The following is an 18,171-nucleotide window of genomic DNA, read 5'->3' on the forward strand; positions in this document are numbered from 1 at the left end:
GTGCATGAGGCATTTATCAGCCACAACAGCCAGAAAAATCTGATTGTCAAAACAGTCAATCTTCCTTGTATTGGTGCCAATCCGATATGGGACTGATGTATCGGTGCACCTATACTATTCACAATTGCAATATGTCCAGAATTAGTCCATGAGACTAGATAGTCTCATTTTTTTGTTAGTAAAAATGCCTGTTTCAATTTCAAATCATTAAGAAGTGAATAATAGAAGTCTATTCCTTCCCCTTCTGCAGGCTGACACCAGTATCAATAACAAAACAAACCTCAAGTTTTTCTGGTAGTTACAAGACAGCTAGTAAAGATATTTTTGGTCAACAAAGTTTTGAACAACTACATTGTACTACTCTATTTTAAGTAGGATGGGGGGGAGAGAACATGCTTATACATTAAAATCTCGCACAATCAACATTCTGATTCAGTGTTGATGGGCAGGTTTAACAAAATGATGCACCTGTTAACTGAAAGTTATGGATACCTATTTCATATACTTTTTTAAAAAGACAAACTTTTGCACTGAGGGCAACAGTAATAGCATGACAAAGCATTAGAGTAGGTATGAATTTTGTGCAGTAAAAGTTGATGGCCCACAAAATCATTTATCATTCACATTTGATACAATTACCAAGTAGTCTTTTCAAAGCTTATATGTCCCTACCTATCAGGTGTCAATTGTGACATCAGGTATTTTTTTAATGGAAAAATGGATTATCATAAATAGATTATGAGGATTTAGATGCAAAACTCAGTAGATCAAGGTGGCCTTTGAAGAGGGGCTCTCCTACTCAAGAACTAATATTTGAAACAATGTTAAAGGAACAAGAAGCAGCACTGAAATTTGTTTTTCCAATTATCCAAAAAAATACACTGTAAGTGGAATTTAAAAGGCACGCCAAAGCAGAGTATACCAACATTTACATTAGTTGCTTATATTGTATTACGTTTTCCAATGGCATCCATGATTGACCAGCTAACAGGCCATACCATTTTCAGTTCTTTCTTTGTCTTGATATTTCCGATGCGATCTGTCTATTCGATTTTCTTTGCTTTGCTCTCTAAGAGAAGATCGGTGACTGTTTAATAAATTTACAGAGGAAGGAGCTGAAGTTCTTCTCTTTTCTACTTTTTCACCTCTATGTGGGGTACTCCTTAAGGCTATGTGCAGAGGACCATCTACAAAGAGAATAAAAATGCGTTGTATTCTTTAATACTTCTGAAATGCAAATCCTTTTAAACCATTATTGCCCAACCTTTTTCCCTCCTTGGGCTGGATGGACAGTGCTCAGTCTGTCTGCAGGTCAGATGTGGCATGCAAGGGGGAGTGGGGGGAATGAAGGGGATAGCAATATTACTTGCCACTGCTCCACTACCAACAAACTTTCCAACTCATGGGGGGCACTGCAGGCCAGATGCTGGGGCTCCACAGGTTGCATCTGGCCCACGATGCACAGGTTGAGCACCCCTGTTCTAAACAGTCTAAAGAGGAATCACCTGCCAACACCATTTCTTTTTTTCTAAATGTATTGCCTTTACAGAGATGCACAATAGCTGAAATTTGTTAAAGGTATCCACAATGTTCAATCACAGCTTTTCATATACGGAGGGCAAATTCTCCCATCCCCATCATTCCTCAGTATCCCTCTACCTCTAGAACATGGGTGGGCAATTATTCCAGGCGGAGGGCCACTTACTGAATTTTGGCAAACCATCGAGGGCCACAAGACAGGCAGCCAGGGGCAGATAAATATTAACTTCCTTAATTTTTTAGGGGCTCCACAGGCCGGATAGAATCGCCTGGTGAGCCACATCTGGCCTGTGGGCCACATTTTGCCCACCCCTGCTCTAGAAGGACATAGGCTTTGAAGTAGACGATAATGACACGTGGTCAAATATGGCCTTTGTGAAGGCAATACATATATTTTTTGACAAACAGGTTCTTTTGTTCACAACACTTCTTCAATTGTACTAAACTAACTTATAGCAACCATTTGAAGGAACCAGGCCAGTAAAACACTGTTCTCTCAAAAGCCACATTGTCTCCACCTGAAACAATGGTCTCTCAAAACTACTTATCTGTCCTAAATGAAGTGTTAAGACAAAAAGTGATTCAGAAGGATGTGAATTAAATTGCATGGAACAGTCTTTCAAATTTTAGAGAAGGATACATAGCAGATAAATACTACTGAAGTTAATGGGCTCTTACATAAAGCAACTTGGAGAATTTCAAGTATACAAACAGCACCTAGCTCATAAAGTAACACAATAGATAGCATTATCTTTTAAGACAGCACTTAGCCAAGATGGCTTAACTGATTTTTTTTAAAATTGTAAATGTTACAAATAGCTAGTAACTGTGAATGGCTTAATGATGTCTAAACAGTAGGTAATAACTCTTTCCTTGGATTACCATGGGTTTTTGAGAAGAGAGAATCTGTGATACCAACTGAAGTGAAAGTTGCATACTCAGATTTGAAATGGTCACCTTCCTATTCTGGAACAGAGACTTAAGAAGAAAGAACATTAGGATCAACAACTATAAGGACCTGACAGCCAAGATAATAGCTAAAAATACTTCTGGCAAGAGAGTAAGCACTCAGGATCACAAAGAGTACAAAGTTTCTCTGTCAAGGAATTGGTGCAAAACAAAGGTGTGGCGGAATACCCTGCTCCTCCCCCCAGCCCTGTTGCCTGGAGGCAGCAGCAGCGCGGGGTGCTGGCCAAGGGGGATGGAGGGGCAAGCTTCATCCGTTCCCTCTCCCCCAGTCACTCCTGACAGGCAATTGGCTAGTAAGGATTATAAAATTACTTTTCTCTAGATATTTCCTTACTTCACCACAGTCAAAAACAGAGTAGAGACTGTGTGTGGCATGTGTATAAAAATTGCCTATAAACAAAACATTTCCCTGGTAAGACACAGCATCTCTGGCTTCCATTTTCACATGGGCCAAGTTCTCCTCCTTTTAAAGCTACTTAATAGTAAAGAATAAACCAGAGCATTTAAGGCAGTGGTCTCCAACCGTTTTAAGGTGAAGATCACTTTTTTGAGTAAAGGGGCAACCCAGGATCTACTGCATCCCCCTGCCCTCCCACTCCGCCCAGCAGACCACTTTGTACAGGAGGGAAGGGGGGGCATTGAGGCCCCCACAGTGGGGGAGGGAGTAGGGCAGGGATGAATGGGACCCTGGCCCGGCTGGGTGGCGGGAGGGTCGCCCCACTAATCTGTGCGCGGGGCAGAGGCAGCTGTGGGTTGGGAGTGTGGGGCTGGGGTGGGAGGGGGCTGTGGATCTAGAGTACAGGGAGGGCACCAGAAGGGCTGGAGGGCAGGGGCTACGGGTCCAGAGTGAGAGGCACCAGCAGCACTGGGGGGTGGGACAGAGGCTTGCAAGTGAGGGGCAGAGGCAGGGCACGGTCCTCCCACTGAGCCCCCCACTACTACTATCTATTGTGCCCCCCACTCCACCTCCGCCTCATCCCCTGCCCGCCCAGTGGTGGGAGGTACGTGGTGTTGGGCCCTGGTCAGGCCCGGTGTTGGTACAACCAGCCCTTCCAGGGCCGCATGCAGGGGGCCTTCTGCAGGTGGGCTGAGCCTTGCCCCCTACCCACCCAGCACGAGGCCACTCCTGGGTCTGGTGCTGGGCCAACTGGCCTGTCCAGGGCCGTGCGGGGGAGAGAAGGGGGGTATCCAGTAGCAGGACCTCCCCCCACCATGTGGCCCCAGACAAGCTGATTGTCCCAACACATGGCCTGGGAGTGGCCAGGCACTGTGTGTGTCCCGCTGCTAGGCTGAGGCGCATCTCCTGCCCACCCAGTGGCTGGCCATACGTGGGGCTTGTCCAGAGCCAAACAGGGGGGGCTCCCGCCACTGGGCTGAGCCTCATCCCATCCACCTGGTGGCTGGACAGTCAGTCTGTCCAGAGCCGCACGGGGGGGGGGGGAGGGGGACCTGCCACTGGGCTCTTTCTGCTGTTCCCCCCCTCACATGGCCCTGGATGGGCCAATTGTCCCAGCACCCAGCACCACACATGCTCTGCTGCTGGGCTGAGCCCCATCCCCCCACCTGCCTGGTGCCGGGACACCCGTAGTGCCAGGACCTGGCTGGGCCTGGCGCTGGGACAACTTGCCTGCCGGGGGGGGGAGGGGGGGGGGCAGCAGCGGGAGCCCCCCCACGCGGCAGACTGCCTCAACCCCCTGTATACATATTGGGGCGCAGGCTGCCACTGCGGGCTAGGGCCAGAGCCGTACCAGGCTTGTTCCCGGGGGGGGGGGGGCTCAGCTCAGCTACGCTTGGGGTGGGAGGTGCTGTGGGGGGGCTGTAGCCACCCAACACCCTCCTCCCAGCACAGCAGCCCACCCCAAGCACAGCATGAAGAGCCTGGCATGGCACCTGCCCCAGCCCACAGCAGTAGCCTGCCCTGCTCCGCATGCAGATGAGGGGGCATACGCCCCCTGTGCCCTCCAGGGGTGCACCCCGCTCTGGCTCGGTCCTCTCACCCCACCGGGGCCCACACTTACCTGACCCCTTCCTCCTGCCTCTGCCTTGCTCCCTCCCTCACTATGGGGGCTTCAATCCCCTGACCCTTCCCTCCCCACCTGCTGGGCTGGAGGGACAGGGCTCAGCCTGCCCCAGCCTCAGACTGATTCTGAGTTTCCAGGATTGATTGACTGGTTGGTGACCACTGATTTAAGGGATCCAGAAATCTGAAATGTTACCCTGAGACAGCTGAGACACAGCTTTTCCAGAGAAAACAAGGGACGAGAAGGAAGGTTGAGGATCTGGTTCCTTCATAACTTGTTGGGGTGGACAACCCTCATGCAGATGAGTGGACTAACAACAAAAGAAAGTCTATCAGATGAAGGGATCAGAAATGCTCTCTCAACTTTCTGGGTGTTGACTGACAGTTCCCAAAGAGAACTGCTAAAACTGTCCCTTGTGGAACTAACAATTTTCTGTGGGAGGAAAGAACCAAACAAAAAAATGTATGGTAAAAACTCTGGCTTTGATTTTGCACCTTTTCCTACCCAATAAAATGCCCAAATAATGTGGGGCAGAGCTGTACTACTACCCAGTGTGTCCCGAGGTGGAGTACAGTGGAATGACCTTCAGAGAGGGTTATCTGTGAAATAAGCAGGGGTAAGTCTGATAAATAAGCAGTCGCAGACCAAGCAGAGGCAGCACCATCAGGATGTAGTGAAGACAGCAGATGGTGATTGTTTCCCTCCTGAAAAGCCACATTTATCCTTTGACAGTGCTGTGATGTGACAAGTACAGGTCACCATTATAATAAGCCTACCCACTTCCCAGCCATTGGTCTAACACATCCCCAGAACAGGCAGAAGAAGATGTTAGAACATCAGTGGCTGTGAAGGTGGACAAAGGCTGCAGTGGAACAAGATCCTGAGGCGTCTTGGTCACCTCACCATTGGTTCAAGGTCCCATTCTGTCAAAAAAAGATGTGCAGCAGCTTCTTCACAATAAAAGACATCATGAAAACAGCTTTTCCAGCACAGTCCTCAAACCCTTTGGTGACCAGCTAATGGCAACAGGACCAGAACTGTGAGGTATGAAAGCTCCTAGTCATGAACTGGTATGAAGGTGGCATTTACAAGAAGGTCATCTAGCATTTGGACAAGACAGGAGTGCAATTCAGCACCTATAACTGTGATGGAGCAGCCCTCTTCTGGATCTGCTCTGTTCACCCCACATGGGGAAGGGCTATAAAAGATGCCCTAAACATAGCCTAATACAGTATTTTATAGTTCTTTCTGATAATCACGTTCAGTGGGATCACCTTTGCTGCAATCGAAAATACACCATCACCGTGAACACCTAGAGCACTGCACTGCAATAGTGGCTCAAAAACCCAGGTGGCAACAATCAATGTAGCTGCACTGAGCAAGACCTGGTAAGTGGGAGATGGGCAGCTCAGAGAACATGGAGACAGACATAACTTCTGGATGGGTAAACAAAGGAGAGTGTTGGCTTCACAGAGTTGGTTTTGCCATTAAAAATTAACTCCTAAACCAACTCAATTAGTTCCCTATCAAAATTAACACGCGACTCATGACTCTCCATCTTCAACTGGTGCAGAGCCAATATGCCACCATCAGTGTGTATGCCCTGACTCTTGACGCCACTGATGAAAACTAGAAGAAATTCTATACTAACCTTGACTATGTCCTTTCTGATGTTCCAGAGGGGAAAAGACTTATTTTTCTTGGTGATTTCAATGACAAAGTCAAAAGAAACTCTAATGTCCAGAACAGAAGGAGTAGGAAAGGTCAACTCCAGTGGCATCCTCCTCTTGGTCAAATTCATGGAACATGGACTCACCATCACCAACACCACTTGTTTCACCAGAAAAACAGGTCTAAGACATTGTGGCAACATCCACAATCTAAGTACTGGCACCTGATTATGTCATCATCCACGCCCAGGGTCACAAAGATATCCACATCACCCGAGCTATGCTAGGAGCTGATGATCACTGGCCTGATCACCAACTCATCCAATCAGTTATGTTACTCAAGCTGGCTCTCAAACAATGGCTGCAGCAGAAGCAATGTCAACGGAAGATCAATGTTGAAGGACTCAAGGAACCAAGCAAGCAAGACTTCTTCCACCACTGCTTCAAGAGAGAACTGGTGAATTCCAATCAGCATCAATGGGAATGGGGAGAGGGTCAGCAGCGAGTGGGGCCCCCTCAAGGCCACTTTCGAAGAGACATCTGGATTCTCTACCAGGAAACATCAAGACGGGTTTGATGAGAATGACTAGGAGATCCAAGAGTTGATTGATCGTATGCGCAAGGCCTTCTGTGCTTGGTAAATGACACCAACTCCAAACAGAAGAAACTGAATCTCCAACAAACCAAAGCAGAGACTCAAAGGAGGACTTGCAATATGACGAACAAATGGCAAGATTACAAAGCTAAGGAAATTCAATATCTCGCAGATATCTACAATATATGTGACTTCTTTAGTGCCACCAAAGCCATCTACAGTCCTGGCAGTTGGGGACCAACCCCCTTGAGACCTGAGGATGAATGAGACCCGATCAAGGAAAGGGGAGCCATCAATGCCCATTGGAAGAAGCATCCTGAAGACCTTCTCAATCAAGACTCTGTTGTGGACAAGCGTTCTCATCTTCATCTTAAGGATCTGGAATGATAAGGAAATCCCAGACAACTTCAGGGATGCTATGATTGTGACAATCTTCAAGAAAGGAGAGAGGTCCAACTGTTGAAACTATAGAGGGATTGCTTTGCTGTCCACCAAAGGAAAGATCATAGCATGAACTGCCCAAATCATCTCCTTACACTTGCTGAAGAGCTCCTCCCAGAATCTCAGTATGGGTTTAGGGGAGGGGCAGGCAAAATACAGCCCACAGGCCAGATCCAGCCCACCAGGCCATTCTATCTGGCCTGCGGAGCCCCCCCCCCCCCCCCCCAATTTAGTAAATTAATATTTATTTGCTCCCAGCTGCGGTCAAAGCTGACAGGAGTCAGGGGCAGTAGGACCCAGGGGGAGCCTCAGCAGGCTTAAGCAGCCCAGCCTCGCCCCACCCCCAGCCAGTTCCCTGCTTTCCTGCCCCCACACCACATAGCTCTGAGCTGCATTGCAGGACTGGAGCACAGGAATGCGCTGGTATGGGGTGGGGTGGGGGGCAGTGTGGCGGTGCATGGGCACGCAGGCTCAGGGGCAGAGTCTGAGTGCGTGCAGGCTCAGGGGCAGAGTCACAGATTTCATAGACATTAGGGCTGGAAGGGACCTCGAAGATCATCAAGTCTAGCCCCCTGCCCCAGGGGCAGGAAGTTAGCTAGGGTCAAAGGATACCAGCAAGATAAGCATCCAAGCATTTCTAGAATGACTCCAGAGTAGGAGTCTGCACCACTTCTGCAGGGAGTCTATTCCAGGTCTTGGGGGCTCAGACAGTAAAGAAATGTTTTCTTATGTCCAACCCAAAATGGTCTTGGAGGAATTTATGACCGTTGGTCCTTATTTTTCCTTGGGGAGCTCTGGTGAACAGATGTTCTCCCAGGTCCTGATGTACACCCCTTATGTACTTATAAGGGGCCACCAGGTCCCCCCTGAGCCTGTGCTTTTCCAGAATGAAGAGTCCCATGGCTCAGCCTCTCTTCATAAGGCCTATTCTCTTGCCTCCTGACCATGTGCATGGCTCTCCTCTGGACTCTCTCAAGCTTCTCAACATCCTTCTTGAATTGCGGAGCCCAGAATTGGATGCGGTACTCCGGCTGCATCCTCACCAAGGCCGAGTACAGTGGGAGGATGACATCCTGAGATTTACTTGAGAAGCATCTATGGAGGCAAATTAGGGTTTTGTTTGCTTTACCAGCTGTGACATCACATTGGTGGCTCATGTTCATCTTGTGGTCAATCATGACCCCCAAGTCTCTTTCAGAAGTGGTGCTAGCAAGCGTAGCACTGCCGAGCCTGCAAGTATGCTGCAGGTTTCCCCCCCGCCCCGAGGTGAAGTACCTTACATTTCTCGGCACTGAACATCATCAGGTTTGTATCCGTCCACTTACTAAGTTTATCCATGTCAGCCTGGATCACTAGCCTGTCCTCAGGTGTGGACGCCATGCCCCAAAATTTAGTGTCCCTCAGGATGTTTCCCTCAGCCAGCTTATCCAGAAGAGTCTCCTCGATAATTTTCTCCAGAATTTTACTGGGAATTGAGGTCAAACTGATTGACTTGTAATTCCTGGGATCTACTTTCCGCCCCTTCTTGAAGATGAGTACCTGGCCTTCTTCCAGTCCTCAGGTAGTTCACCTGAGTGCCATGAGTTTTCAAATATTTTTGCCAATGGTTGAGCTACGATACCTGCCAGCTCCTTGAGTACTCTAGGGTGTAATCTGTCAGGACCAGAGGACTTGAAGGTGTCCAGCCTCTCAAGGTGATCCTTTACTAGGATCATCACCGATGCTGGGTATAAATACACCCTTACCCTGGCCATCCTGTGTCTTGCTAGGAAGGGCGGTCCCATTGGACTGACGAAAGACCGACGCAAAGTACCCATTAAGCACACTGGCCTTTTCCTGGGTATTGGTTACCAGATGTCTCATTTGGTTCAGCCGGGGTCCAATGTTACCCTTGCTTCCCCCGACTCCCTACATATCTGAAAAAGGACTTTTTGTTATCCTTGATATGTGAAGCCAGATGGAGCTCGGTTGTAGCACTGGCTTTCCTGATCCACTCTCCCTGCAGGTACAGACCAGTGCTCAGTGCTCCTCCTTGGTGGTAATTCCAGCCTTCCAGCCTTTATAAGTCTCTCTTTTGAGGCACAGGAGGTCCTCAAGTTCCCTGCTGAGCCAAGGGGGTTGCTGTGCCCTTTTGCTACCCTTCCTCTGAGATGGGATGGAAATCCCTTGTGCTGTCAGGATCGCTCCCTTGAGGAGCAACCACTCCTCTTGGACTCCTCTTCCTGTCGAGTCATGGTCCCTTAGGGCCTTGACAACGAGCCTCCTGAGCTTGTCAAAGTCAGATGTCCTGAAGTCGAGGACTTCTGTGTTGCTGACTGACTTGCCAGCTTTGCGATGGATAGTAAAAGTGATCAGCTCATGGTCACTATCACCCAGCTTTCCATCGATTCTTAGGTTGCTGACTAGGTCATCCCCTTTGGCCAGGACCAGGTCCAGTAACGCTTTACCTCTTGTCGGCCCATAGACCGACAAGAGGTTAAGCGTTGCTGGAGCTGGTACTGGCCAAAGGGGATGATCTAGTCTTAATTCAGTGGTTCTCAACCTTTTTAGATCCAAGGCATCCCTTGAAAAATGCCTGCTCATGAAGCTGCAGCCAGCTGGGAAGGGCCCTGCCCCGCAGCCCAGCCTGGCCCCTCCACACCCACCATCAGCAGTGCCTACAGCCGACCCCACTCATCCTCAGGCTCATCGCAGGCACACAAGCCCTGGCAGAGTGGAGCTAAACTTCCAAACAGATGGTAAGCTGTTTAGCCTCAGACAACTCAGAACCAAAACTAAGACCACCCTGACCTGAATCACTGAGCTCCAGGACACTGATGATGCTATAGTGTGTGCTCACTCAAAAGCAGAGCTTCAGGCAATCAATGACGTCTTTACCAAGGCATACAAGAAAATGGGACTGACGCTTAACATTCACAAAACTAAGGTAACTTCAGCAACAAGCTCCTAATGAACAGTCCCCAGCTCCATTGATCCAGATCCACAGTGAGACTCTGGAGAATGCTAAGTATTTCCCGTACCTTGGAAGCCAGCTCTTGCAGAAGGCTAACATCAACGAAGAAATCCAACAATGCCTCAAATGTGTAAGCACAGCCTGAAGAAATGAGTGTTCAAAGACTGCAACATCAGTTCCGAAACCAAGCTCACAGTTTATTAAGCAGTTGTGATCCCCAACTTGCTGTATGGAGCTGAGACATGGACAACATACAAGAGATATCTAAAGTTGTTGGAGAAGTACCATCAATGCTGCCTGGATCCTCCAAATCCAGTGGGAAGCCAGATACACCATGTTAACATCCTCCTGTAAACAAACACCATGAGTATTGAGGCAACAATCAGCTGCTATCAAGTTTGCTGGGCCAGTCATGTTATCTGGATATCCAACTCCAGGCTCCCAAAGCAAGTTTTATTCTCCCAGCTCAACCAAGACGTACACTCAAGAGGAGGTCAGAGAAAGCGTTTAAGAGATGTCCTCAAGACCCGCTTAAAAAAATGCAGCATCGATGTTAGCCTGTGGAATACTATTGCCTAGACTGCAGCAAATGGAGGAAGAACCTGTTGCAGGGATCATTACTTTGAAACCTCATGACAAAAGCAGGAGATGGAAAAGTGAGAGCAGCAGAAACTGCATGCCGTGGACCAAATCAAGAATCCAGCACCACCCGCCCCACATGGAAACATATGTCTGAGCTGAAGTAGAGCGTGTCAAGCTCAGAAAGGCCTCATCAGCAATCTCTGGACACACAGATAAGACAATCATCCTCAACTGCGAAGGGACTGCCAAAGAAGATATCTGCTACTGTGCTGTATGTTAGAGAAATGAGCGCATAGACCACTGCCAGTCGGCTACCGTCATTGCCACAGTGGTTGCCAAACCAACTGTATCAACAGCCTCAATGCAGGGTGAACCATATAAGTGGAATCTAAGATGATTTTAATAGAGTAGGTAGGTACCCAATTTTCTTCTTCATCTCACTGCCTATAGTCTGGCATCTCCTCAGAAGGGAACTCACTGAGAACGATCCTGCGGAATCCTTGAGAGCAGAATTCTCCTCTAGGTCTGAGGTGACATGCAACAATTATTTATACAAGTGAAATTGGAGCCTGAAGTTATTTAACTTAGAGTCCCAGAGAAAAAAAGGTTTGCATATTATATTATTATCAGGGATAAGACACTGTCCCAGACAGAAGCTACTAAATTAGCTAGTCTTATTGAAAACAGTCTGTTACAAGCCAAACTTGGTTTAAAACAATAAATGCTTGGCATGAAGCCCCTTGCTCAGTAACATAATAGCTGTCCCCACCCTTGCCTGCTTCAAACATCCAAGTGAGAAGAATTTACAAACAGGAAAAGAAGGATTTCTTCATAAAATGTAACTACTCTGACATAAATCTGTTTCTCAAGGAAGATTAGCAGGTCAGATTCTTAGCAGGTTTCATTTTGTGGACCTTGGTGTTAAGAAGAAACTGAGGGAGGGTCACGGCAATCTCAAACTGTATGCACTCGGAGTATAAAGAGCCTTGCAAGGGCACAGCAAAAGGAAGACGCTGCTATCGAAATGACCATATGCACTATATCCATTTGCACCTACAGTGGAATCCACACTGATATGCATAAAGAAAACAGATATTTGCAGAGAGACAGTCACAGTTCAGCTCTACATTTCATGGTCTACAGCAAGGGTTTTTGGCCGCAGTGTTGAAAAAAACGCAATGTCTACCTTGTAAGGTCCTGGAGTGCCGGTATGCCAGAAATACAAAACCAGGGCAGGCGTGTGGCAGCATAGTAGGAGGTGCTACTACACAGAGCCACCCGCCTCACTGTGCCACACCCAAAAAACTTGCTTAGGGAGTCTGCCACGGGGTGCCTACAGCTGGCTGTCCCACTTCCTGGAGACCACCTGCAAGCCTGGGGTAAAGCTATCACCACCTGGGCACTAGGTCTCAGTTAGGGCTCTGTGCAGCCCCCCGGGGCGCACAGATCCTGCTAACCTTGAGGTTGCTTTGCCCACAGATAATATTCCTGGGTGCCTCTTTCAGCCCGAAGCATCCCAAGATAACCTCAGGTGGGACTGAGGGAACATAAACAGACAAGCTCACCTGCCCAAGCTGGGAGCAAAAAGGCCTGCCTCTCCCCGCCTCCACAGTACAACAGTAAGGCATGCTGTAACCCAATACCTTTATTGATCAGGGGGAGGGGAGAGGGGGGTAGAACAAGGAAGTCAGAATACACTTTGAGCAAACATAATCAGAGTCTTAAAGTCTTGGACATCATAATCCTTTTAAAACATATCTGGCCCAGACATAAATCCTATTTCCTGGCTAACTTCCAAACCTTTACTTACAGAGAATCATCCAGGCAACTGCCTGGAGACACTCTGTTTGTGGCTTTTCAAAATGCCCACCGGAGGAAGGGAGCAAGCTCCCCCCTCCCTTAGGAATTTACCTAGCTCAGTCACCTAGGTGACCAGGCTGGACCAAGTAGTAGCATTTTGTAAGAGAGGGGACTAGCTGAATTGACCCAAACAGAGACAGACAGAGGAGGATTTCTTCACAGGGGGGTACAAGGCAGGACACACTGCATATTAATATAGTTAAATAATCATATTTTTAATAGTAAATATCAGGTTTTCTAAAAATTCTAAACCTGATGACAATAAATAAAACTTCGTATGCTACCTTCGTTGTTTTGTATTCTTTTTTTGTTAAGCATGGTGTGATGAAAGAAGAAGAAAAAGAGGGAAGGGGGGGAAGAGGGAAGAGAGAGAGGGGGAAGGGAAAGAAAAGAGGAAAGAGAGACGAGGGGGAAGAAAGGAAAAGAGAAAGAGGGGAGAAAGGAAAGAGAAGGAAGAAGCTATGAGAAGCTGCTGCCAGAACCTGGCTGCGCCCTGTCACCTCCCCACCCTCCAATGCAGGCACACAGGTAAGCAGTGCAAGTGCCAGGCCCATGAGGCAGCAGCCACCACCACTACAGCTTGTGCCCTTCCCCTTCCCCGCAACAACGCAGGCAGACAGGTGGGTATAGAGGCAGTGCCAGGGGCTGGCTTGCTGCATGGCATGGTGGCTTGGCTCAGGCTCCAACCCTGGCCAGCAGCGCAGCATAACCTGCTTGGGCCCCTGCCAGTGGCCTTAACAGAAATCGGGGGCAGTGTGCCCCCTGCCACGAGTTTCCCTGATTAGTGAGACTGGGGCTGACTAGCCTCTTCCCGATGGAACTGTACTGCAGGCAGGAGTGGGGCAGGCTCAGCCACACAGGACAGGTGATGCGGGGCCTGGGAAGAAGAGGCAGCACTGGGAAGGATGGCTATGGGGGGGGCTAGGGCATGTTTTGGGGTGGCTCTGGCTCCTTAAGTCCCCCCAGCACCTCCCCTAATTAGCTACCAAGGCAACAGAGAGAGCAGGCTATGCAGCAGCTACTTTAATCTTTAAGGTTCCCCCGTGTGCTCCCACACCGTTGATTGCCCTCACTGTTCTGCAGGGAGGCAAAAACCTCAGTTTTATATAAGGTGTTGTTTTTGCCGCTTGCTGCTGATTGGCCATGGGGCCCTGGCAGCCCTGCTGTTTGTTGCTGACCGGCAAAAATTGAAGTTTTCGCCTCCACGTGGATCAGAAGCAAGCAGTGGCGGGGAGGAGGGTTCACGGGGAACCTGCAAAATCGGCAGGAATGGGGTGCGTGGCGGTTCCTTTGATTTGCAAGTTCCCTCATGTACCACCACAGACATGGGGGCGGGGTCAGCAGAACGCAAGCAGCATCCTTGAATCCCTACCTGTGTTCTTCTGACCTGGCCCCTGGTGTCTGCCATGGCGCTGGGAGCTCTCACTACTTTGAAGAGCCCGGAGCAGCAACTTAAAAAAAAAAAAAAAAAAAAAAAAATTTTTTTTTTTTTTACATTTTCCTTGGCACACCTTCCTGGCGTGCCAAGGGAAATGTTTCCGTGCGCTGCTAATTGGCACATGTCGGGGGTTGCCTATCCCTGGTCTACAATAATTGTGAATTAAGAGTTTATTGCAGAAGATGGAAGATGCACTGAGAACAAGCCAGGATACTGCAGAGGAGAGGTGGAGGGGAGGGGAGTCTTCTATGGTTAAGACCAATGAATGCAACTCACTGCTATCTTTTTCTCTTTCTTTATGAGACTTATCAAGTAGCTGAAGATCAACATTTTGTTAAGTCGCTACTAACGTATTCTTCACTTTTTGGCTGTCCAATCAGGCACTTGACTTTATCTGCAGAAGTGCTAAGTGCTCATTATTTTCTATACAGTTGCAGTGGATTATCTTTAAGGGTCAGGACAGACAAACTTACTCTCCATTAGGTAAATGAGGACAAGGATTTGCAGAGCATTGCAATAGCTGTTCGCATTTGTGCTCTTACTTCAAGTGTATACACATAACACTTTAGTTGGTTTAAATATGATTTAGATGTACACATGACAAATGCACATGCCTGTTAAACTGGTTTAAATCTGCCTGAAATGGTTCAAGAGTGTACCCAGAAATATCAATTACTCTTTAAGCCAGTTTACTGTGAACAATTTCAACCTTACATGTACATGTCAAATGTTCCATGATGCCAGTCTGGTCAGTCCTCCAAGCACCCCACAATGCACCAGTCCTCAGACACCTCCCTTCATAACCTGCTGTAACTGACTACTCTGGTTACAAAGCCAGAAGTATACTGCGCCCCTACCTCCCCCATGGCCCAACACTTCTCCGCTTTTGTTGGCAATGAGCTCCCTTAAACTGCTTGGTCAATAAAAGTTATCTTTCTTACAACCAGCTGTGTCCTCACTCCCTACTCAACTGCAGCCCTTCATCATGCATCCTCCCCCAGAACCTGGGATCCCAAAAAAGTGGGTCCAATAGTCCTCACCTCCCAAACACTCAAAGTCAAGCAAGCATACTGCAGACTTTGGTCAGGTGCAGACTTTTGGTCCTCCAAAAATCAGGATTCTAAAAATGGAAAATTGTAACAAATTTATAAATTCTGCATGTCTAGAATCTAATTACTGGGGGTCATCTTAAATGCAAAGTTGTCTTGGATTCAGGTAAATACAGTATATGAGCTAAAACCAGAATAATATATACAAATTATGTTTGTAGCAAACTGCAGTATAAAAATTGGCCACAAGTATTAATATCTGAAATAATATATGCAATTCCAGTGAGCATGGTTGAAGAAAGTAAGGCAGTGAAGTAAACAAAAATATAAAGCAGATTGCAACCAATAAGATTCAGAATTTTGGAAAGCGCAAAAAAGCAACCCAGAATTTTTCTAGTTCTTTATGATCTTTCCCTCTTCTCAGTTATAGTATGTGAAATTTGTCCACAAGCACTCAACTCCTATACCTGTACTTGCACATACTAGGACCCTTGCCAGAAGCTCCAAAAGCAATATAAAAGCAAGCAAGATGTGCTTGGATTTTAATCAGTTTTATTCCCTCTTCTGAAATTAGTCCAGAAACATGAATGAGAGAGAAATGACAATTAGAGTGGTTGATGAAAAATACACTTTGTCCTTCACAAATAACTCTTTCAGAAGGGAAGGGACAGGGGTCCCTGTTGAGAAGCAAAACTAAATGAAATATTTTCATCAATGCAGTTTCATTTTCCTTAAAAAAACAAGATAAAGGTTTAATACTGAAATAAGATATCAGAAGTGGGCAAGAGAGCCGCTAGGATAAATTAATTCATGAAGGAATCTGACCAGTTCCTGGAAGACTGCATCAACTCAGTGATTAGATAATTAAACTCAAATCTAAGTGATCTGGTCCAAATGTAACATTTTATTTAGATTTCTAAATAAGATCTCTCAATTTCCATGAGATGCTGAAAGAAGAACAAGACGATGACCCAAAGTCATATGCTTCATATCTATCAAGCAAATGGAGTGATTTCCATCATCATTTTCTTTTTATTCTAGCTGCTAGAATGATCTTTAAAAATGAAGAGATAGGCAACATACTTACAAAATGAACGAGATGTAGTCCTCCTTCTATTTGACATTTCCTGATTCACTTTTTCAGAGGCCAAAGAACCTCTTGTTTGAATATTTCTTTTTATTGGGCTCTGTTGTGGTTCTGGTGTCTTCTCTATTCCATGAAAATATTTCATGTGATAATGCAACAGCTTGGCTTTGCGGAATGATTTTGAACAGTCCAAGAACTTGCATCTAAACTTGTGATCTCGGTCAACAGTTGCAGTTTTTGGTGTAATAAAATCATCTGCTCTCTTAAAAGTTTTTGTTACTGTAAGAACAAAACAAACAAATTTCCCCCATGCTTATGCTACATTTATAAAATGATTATCTGAATATAAAAATCGAAGTAATGGACATGCATCTACACATAAAACACATTAGGCATGAAACATGAATAAAACCTCTGCTTAAAAAAATATGAACAGCTTTGGTGGCTTTGGGCAACTCATCTTGCAGTTATGTTACAGGGTTGATTGTACAGTTTTAGGAATAAGTTAGACAAGGACTTGTATTGGGTTGGTTTGAATACAGATTATCCTACCTCAAGCAGGGAGATAGACTAGATGACCAACAGAGGTCCCTTCCACCTCTTCTGCTTTTCTAATTCAGTTTTCTAATTCAGTTCAGTACATACAACTATAACAACAACTCACCTTACCCTTTTGAAACTGCTCCAAGTGTACATTTCTCCATGCTTCTAGACAACTGTTAGTCTAACTTGCTTTTAGAAACTTCCAAGGATAGAGATTCCACCACCTCTCTAGGTAACTTGCTCCCAATGCTTAACCACCCTCAGAGTGAAACAAAGTTATTTCTAATGTCCAACCTAAATTTCTCTTGTAGCAATTAAGGAGTTTACAAGGAGAAAGAAAAACAACCAGCCAATACCACCAGAAAGGCTGATTTATTAAGAGATAGTAAGATCTTACATATACACAGGAAGCTAACAGAAGTTACCCACATTATTTCCTGAATATAAAAACTGAGGGTAAAAAAGAATCACAAAGCAGTTACTAATTAGGAAAAAAGAAAAGAAAAAGCTTCCCTCCCTAATCCACTCCAAAATTAAAACCATCAGTAAGAACTTCCTAACAAGGTAGAAACTTTAACTCCTGATAATTCCAACCAACCTAGACAACAAGACCATGTTAGCGGATCATGTTAATCTGCTACAACCAAAACCTAAAATGTTGTTACTACCAGAAATTGTGCTCATAAAAAATTAAACAGATTAAGAAGTGGCCAGTGAAATTCAATTGGGCAGAAATAGGAAAATGGGAAAACATTACTTAACTTCAGTTAAGCCTGCCAGTTAAGGAAAACTATGATGCCATTTTATAATGGTCAGTGAAAGGCCTCATCAGGAATTCAGTATCCAACTCAAACACCTTTCTTCCAAATTCAAATTAAGATGATACAGAAAACACATTTCTAACCTGATCTGACAGACTCAAGTTTGGAGAAAGGGAGGACAGAGGATCAAATAAACCAAAACTTACACAAGAGAGGGGAAGGGAAGAGAAGGAAAAATTAACCACAGTGTACAAAAAGAAATCTAATTCAGACTACTCTATATGTGTGTGTGTGTGTGTGTGTGTATACGTATATGTATTAGTCTGTCTGTAACACTTTATTCACACTCTGTCCTGTGCTTTGTCAAACATACTCAGCAATAAGTTGCCACATTGTTACAAGCAGTTTCTTTATATTCCAGAAAAACAAAGAACAAGCTACCATTCCATAAAAATGCAATAGCCCACGCTGTGACATAACATATAGTTACCTCACAAATACAGCTGCATTTTAATACAACCAGTGTATTCTTAAACCATGATTACAGCCCCCCTGACCTGGCACACCCCGCGGCTGCTCTAGACTCACCCATCCGCGCTAAGCAGCAGTGACAGTGGCCTGGCAGAAACTGTTGCCCAGCAGTGGCAAGAGGGATGGGCCACT

The 18,171-nt window shown here is 46.2% G+C and overlaps 1 protein-coding gene across 11 annotated transcripts in view; it reads right to left on the bottom strand.

Moving 5' to 3' along the window:
• The window catches only part of PHF20 (PHD finger protein 20), a 217,609-nt gene that overhangs the window by 107,892 nt on the left and 91,546 nt on the right, over positions 1 to 18,171 (bottom strand). For 7 of the 11 annotated variants that reach the window (XM_059733309.1, XM_059733311.1, XM_059733307.1 and 4 more), the window contains 2 exons: positions 16,205 to 16,483; positions 999 to 1,187 (listed from right to left, as the gene is read on the bottom strand). In XM_059733309.1, the coding sequence (XP_059589292.1) occupies positions 999 to 1,187; positions 16,205 to 16,483 (468 nt within the window). The remainder of the gene's footprint in view (positions 1 to 998; positions 1,188 to 16,204; positions 16,484 to 18,171) is intronic. The other 4 variants (XM_059733315.1, XM_059733312.1, XM_059733310.1 and 1 more) reach the window with 2 other exon arrangements.

Source organism: Alligator mississippiensis, chromosome 9, assembly GCF_030867095.1.
Source record: "Alligator mississippiensis isolate rAllMis1 chromosome 9, rAllMis1, whole genome shotgun sequence".
NCBI lineage: Eukaryota > Metazoa > Chordata > Crocodylia > Alligatoridae > Alligator > Alligator mississippiensis.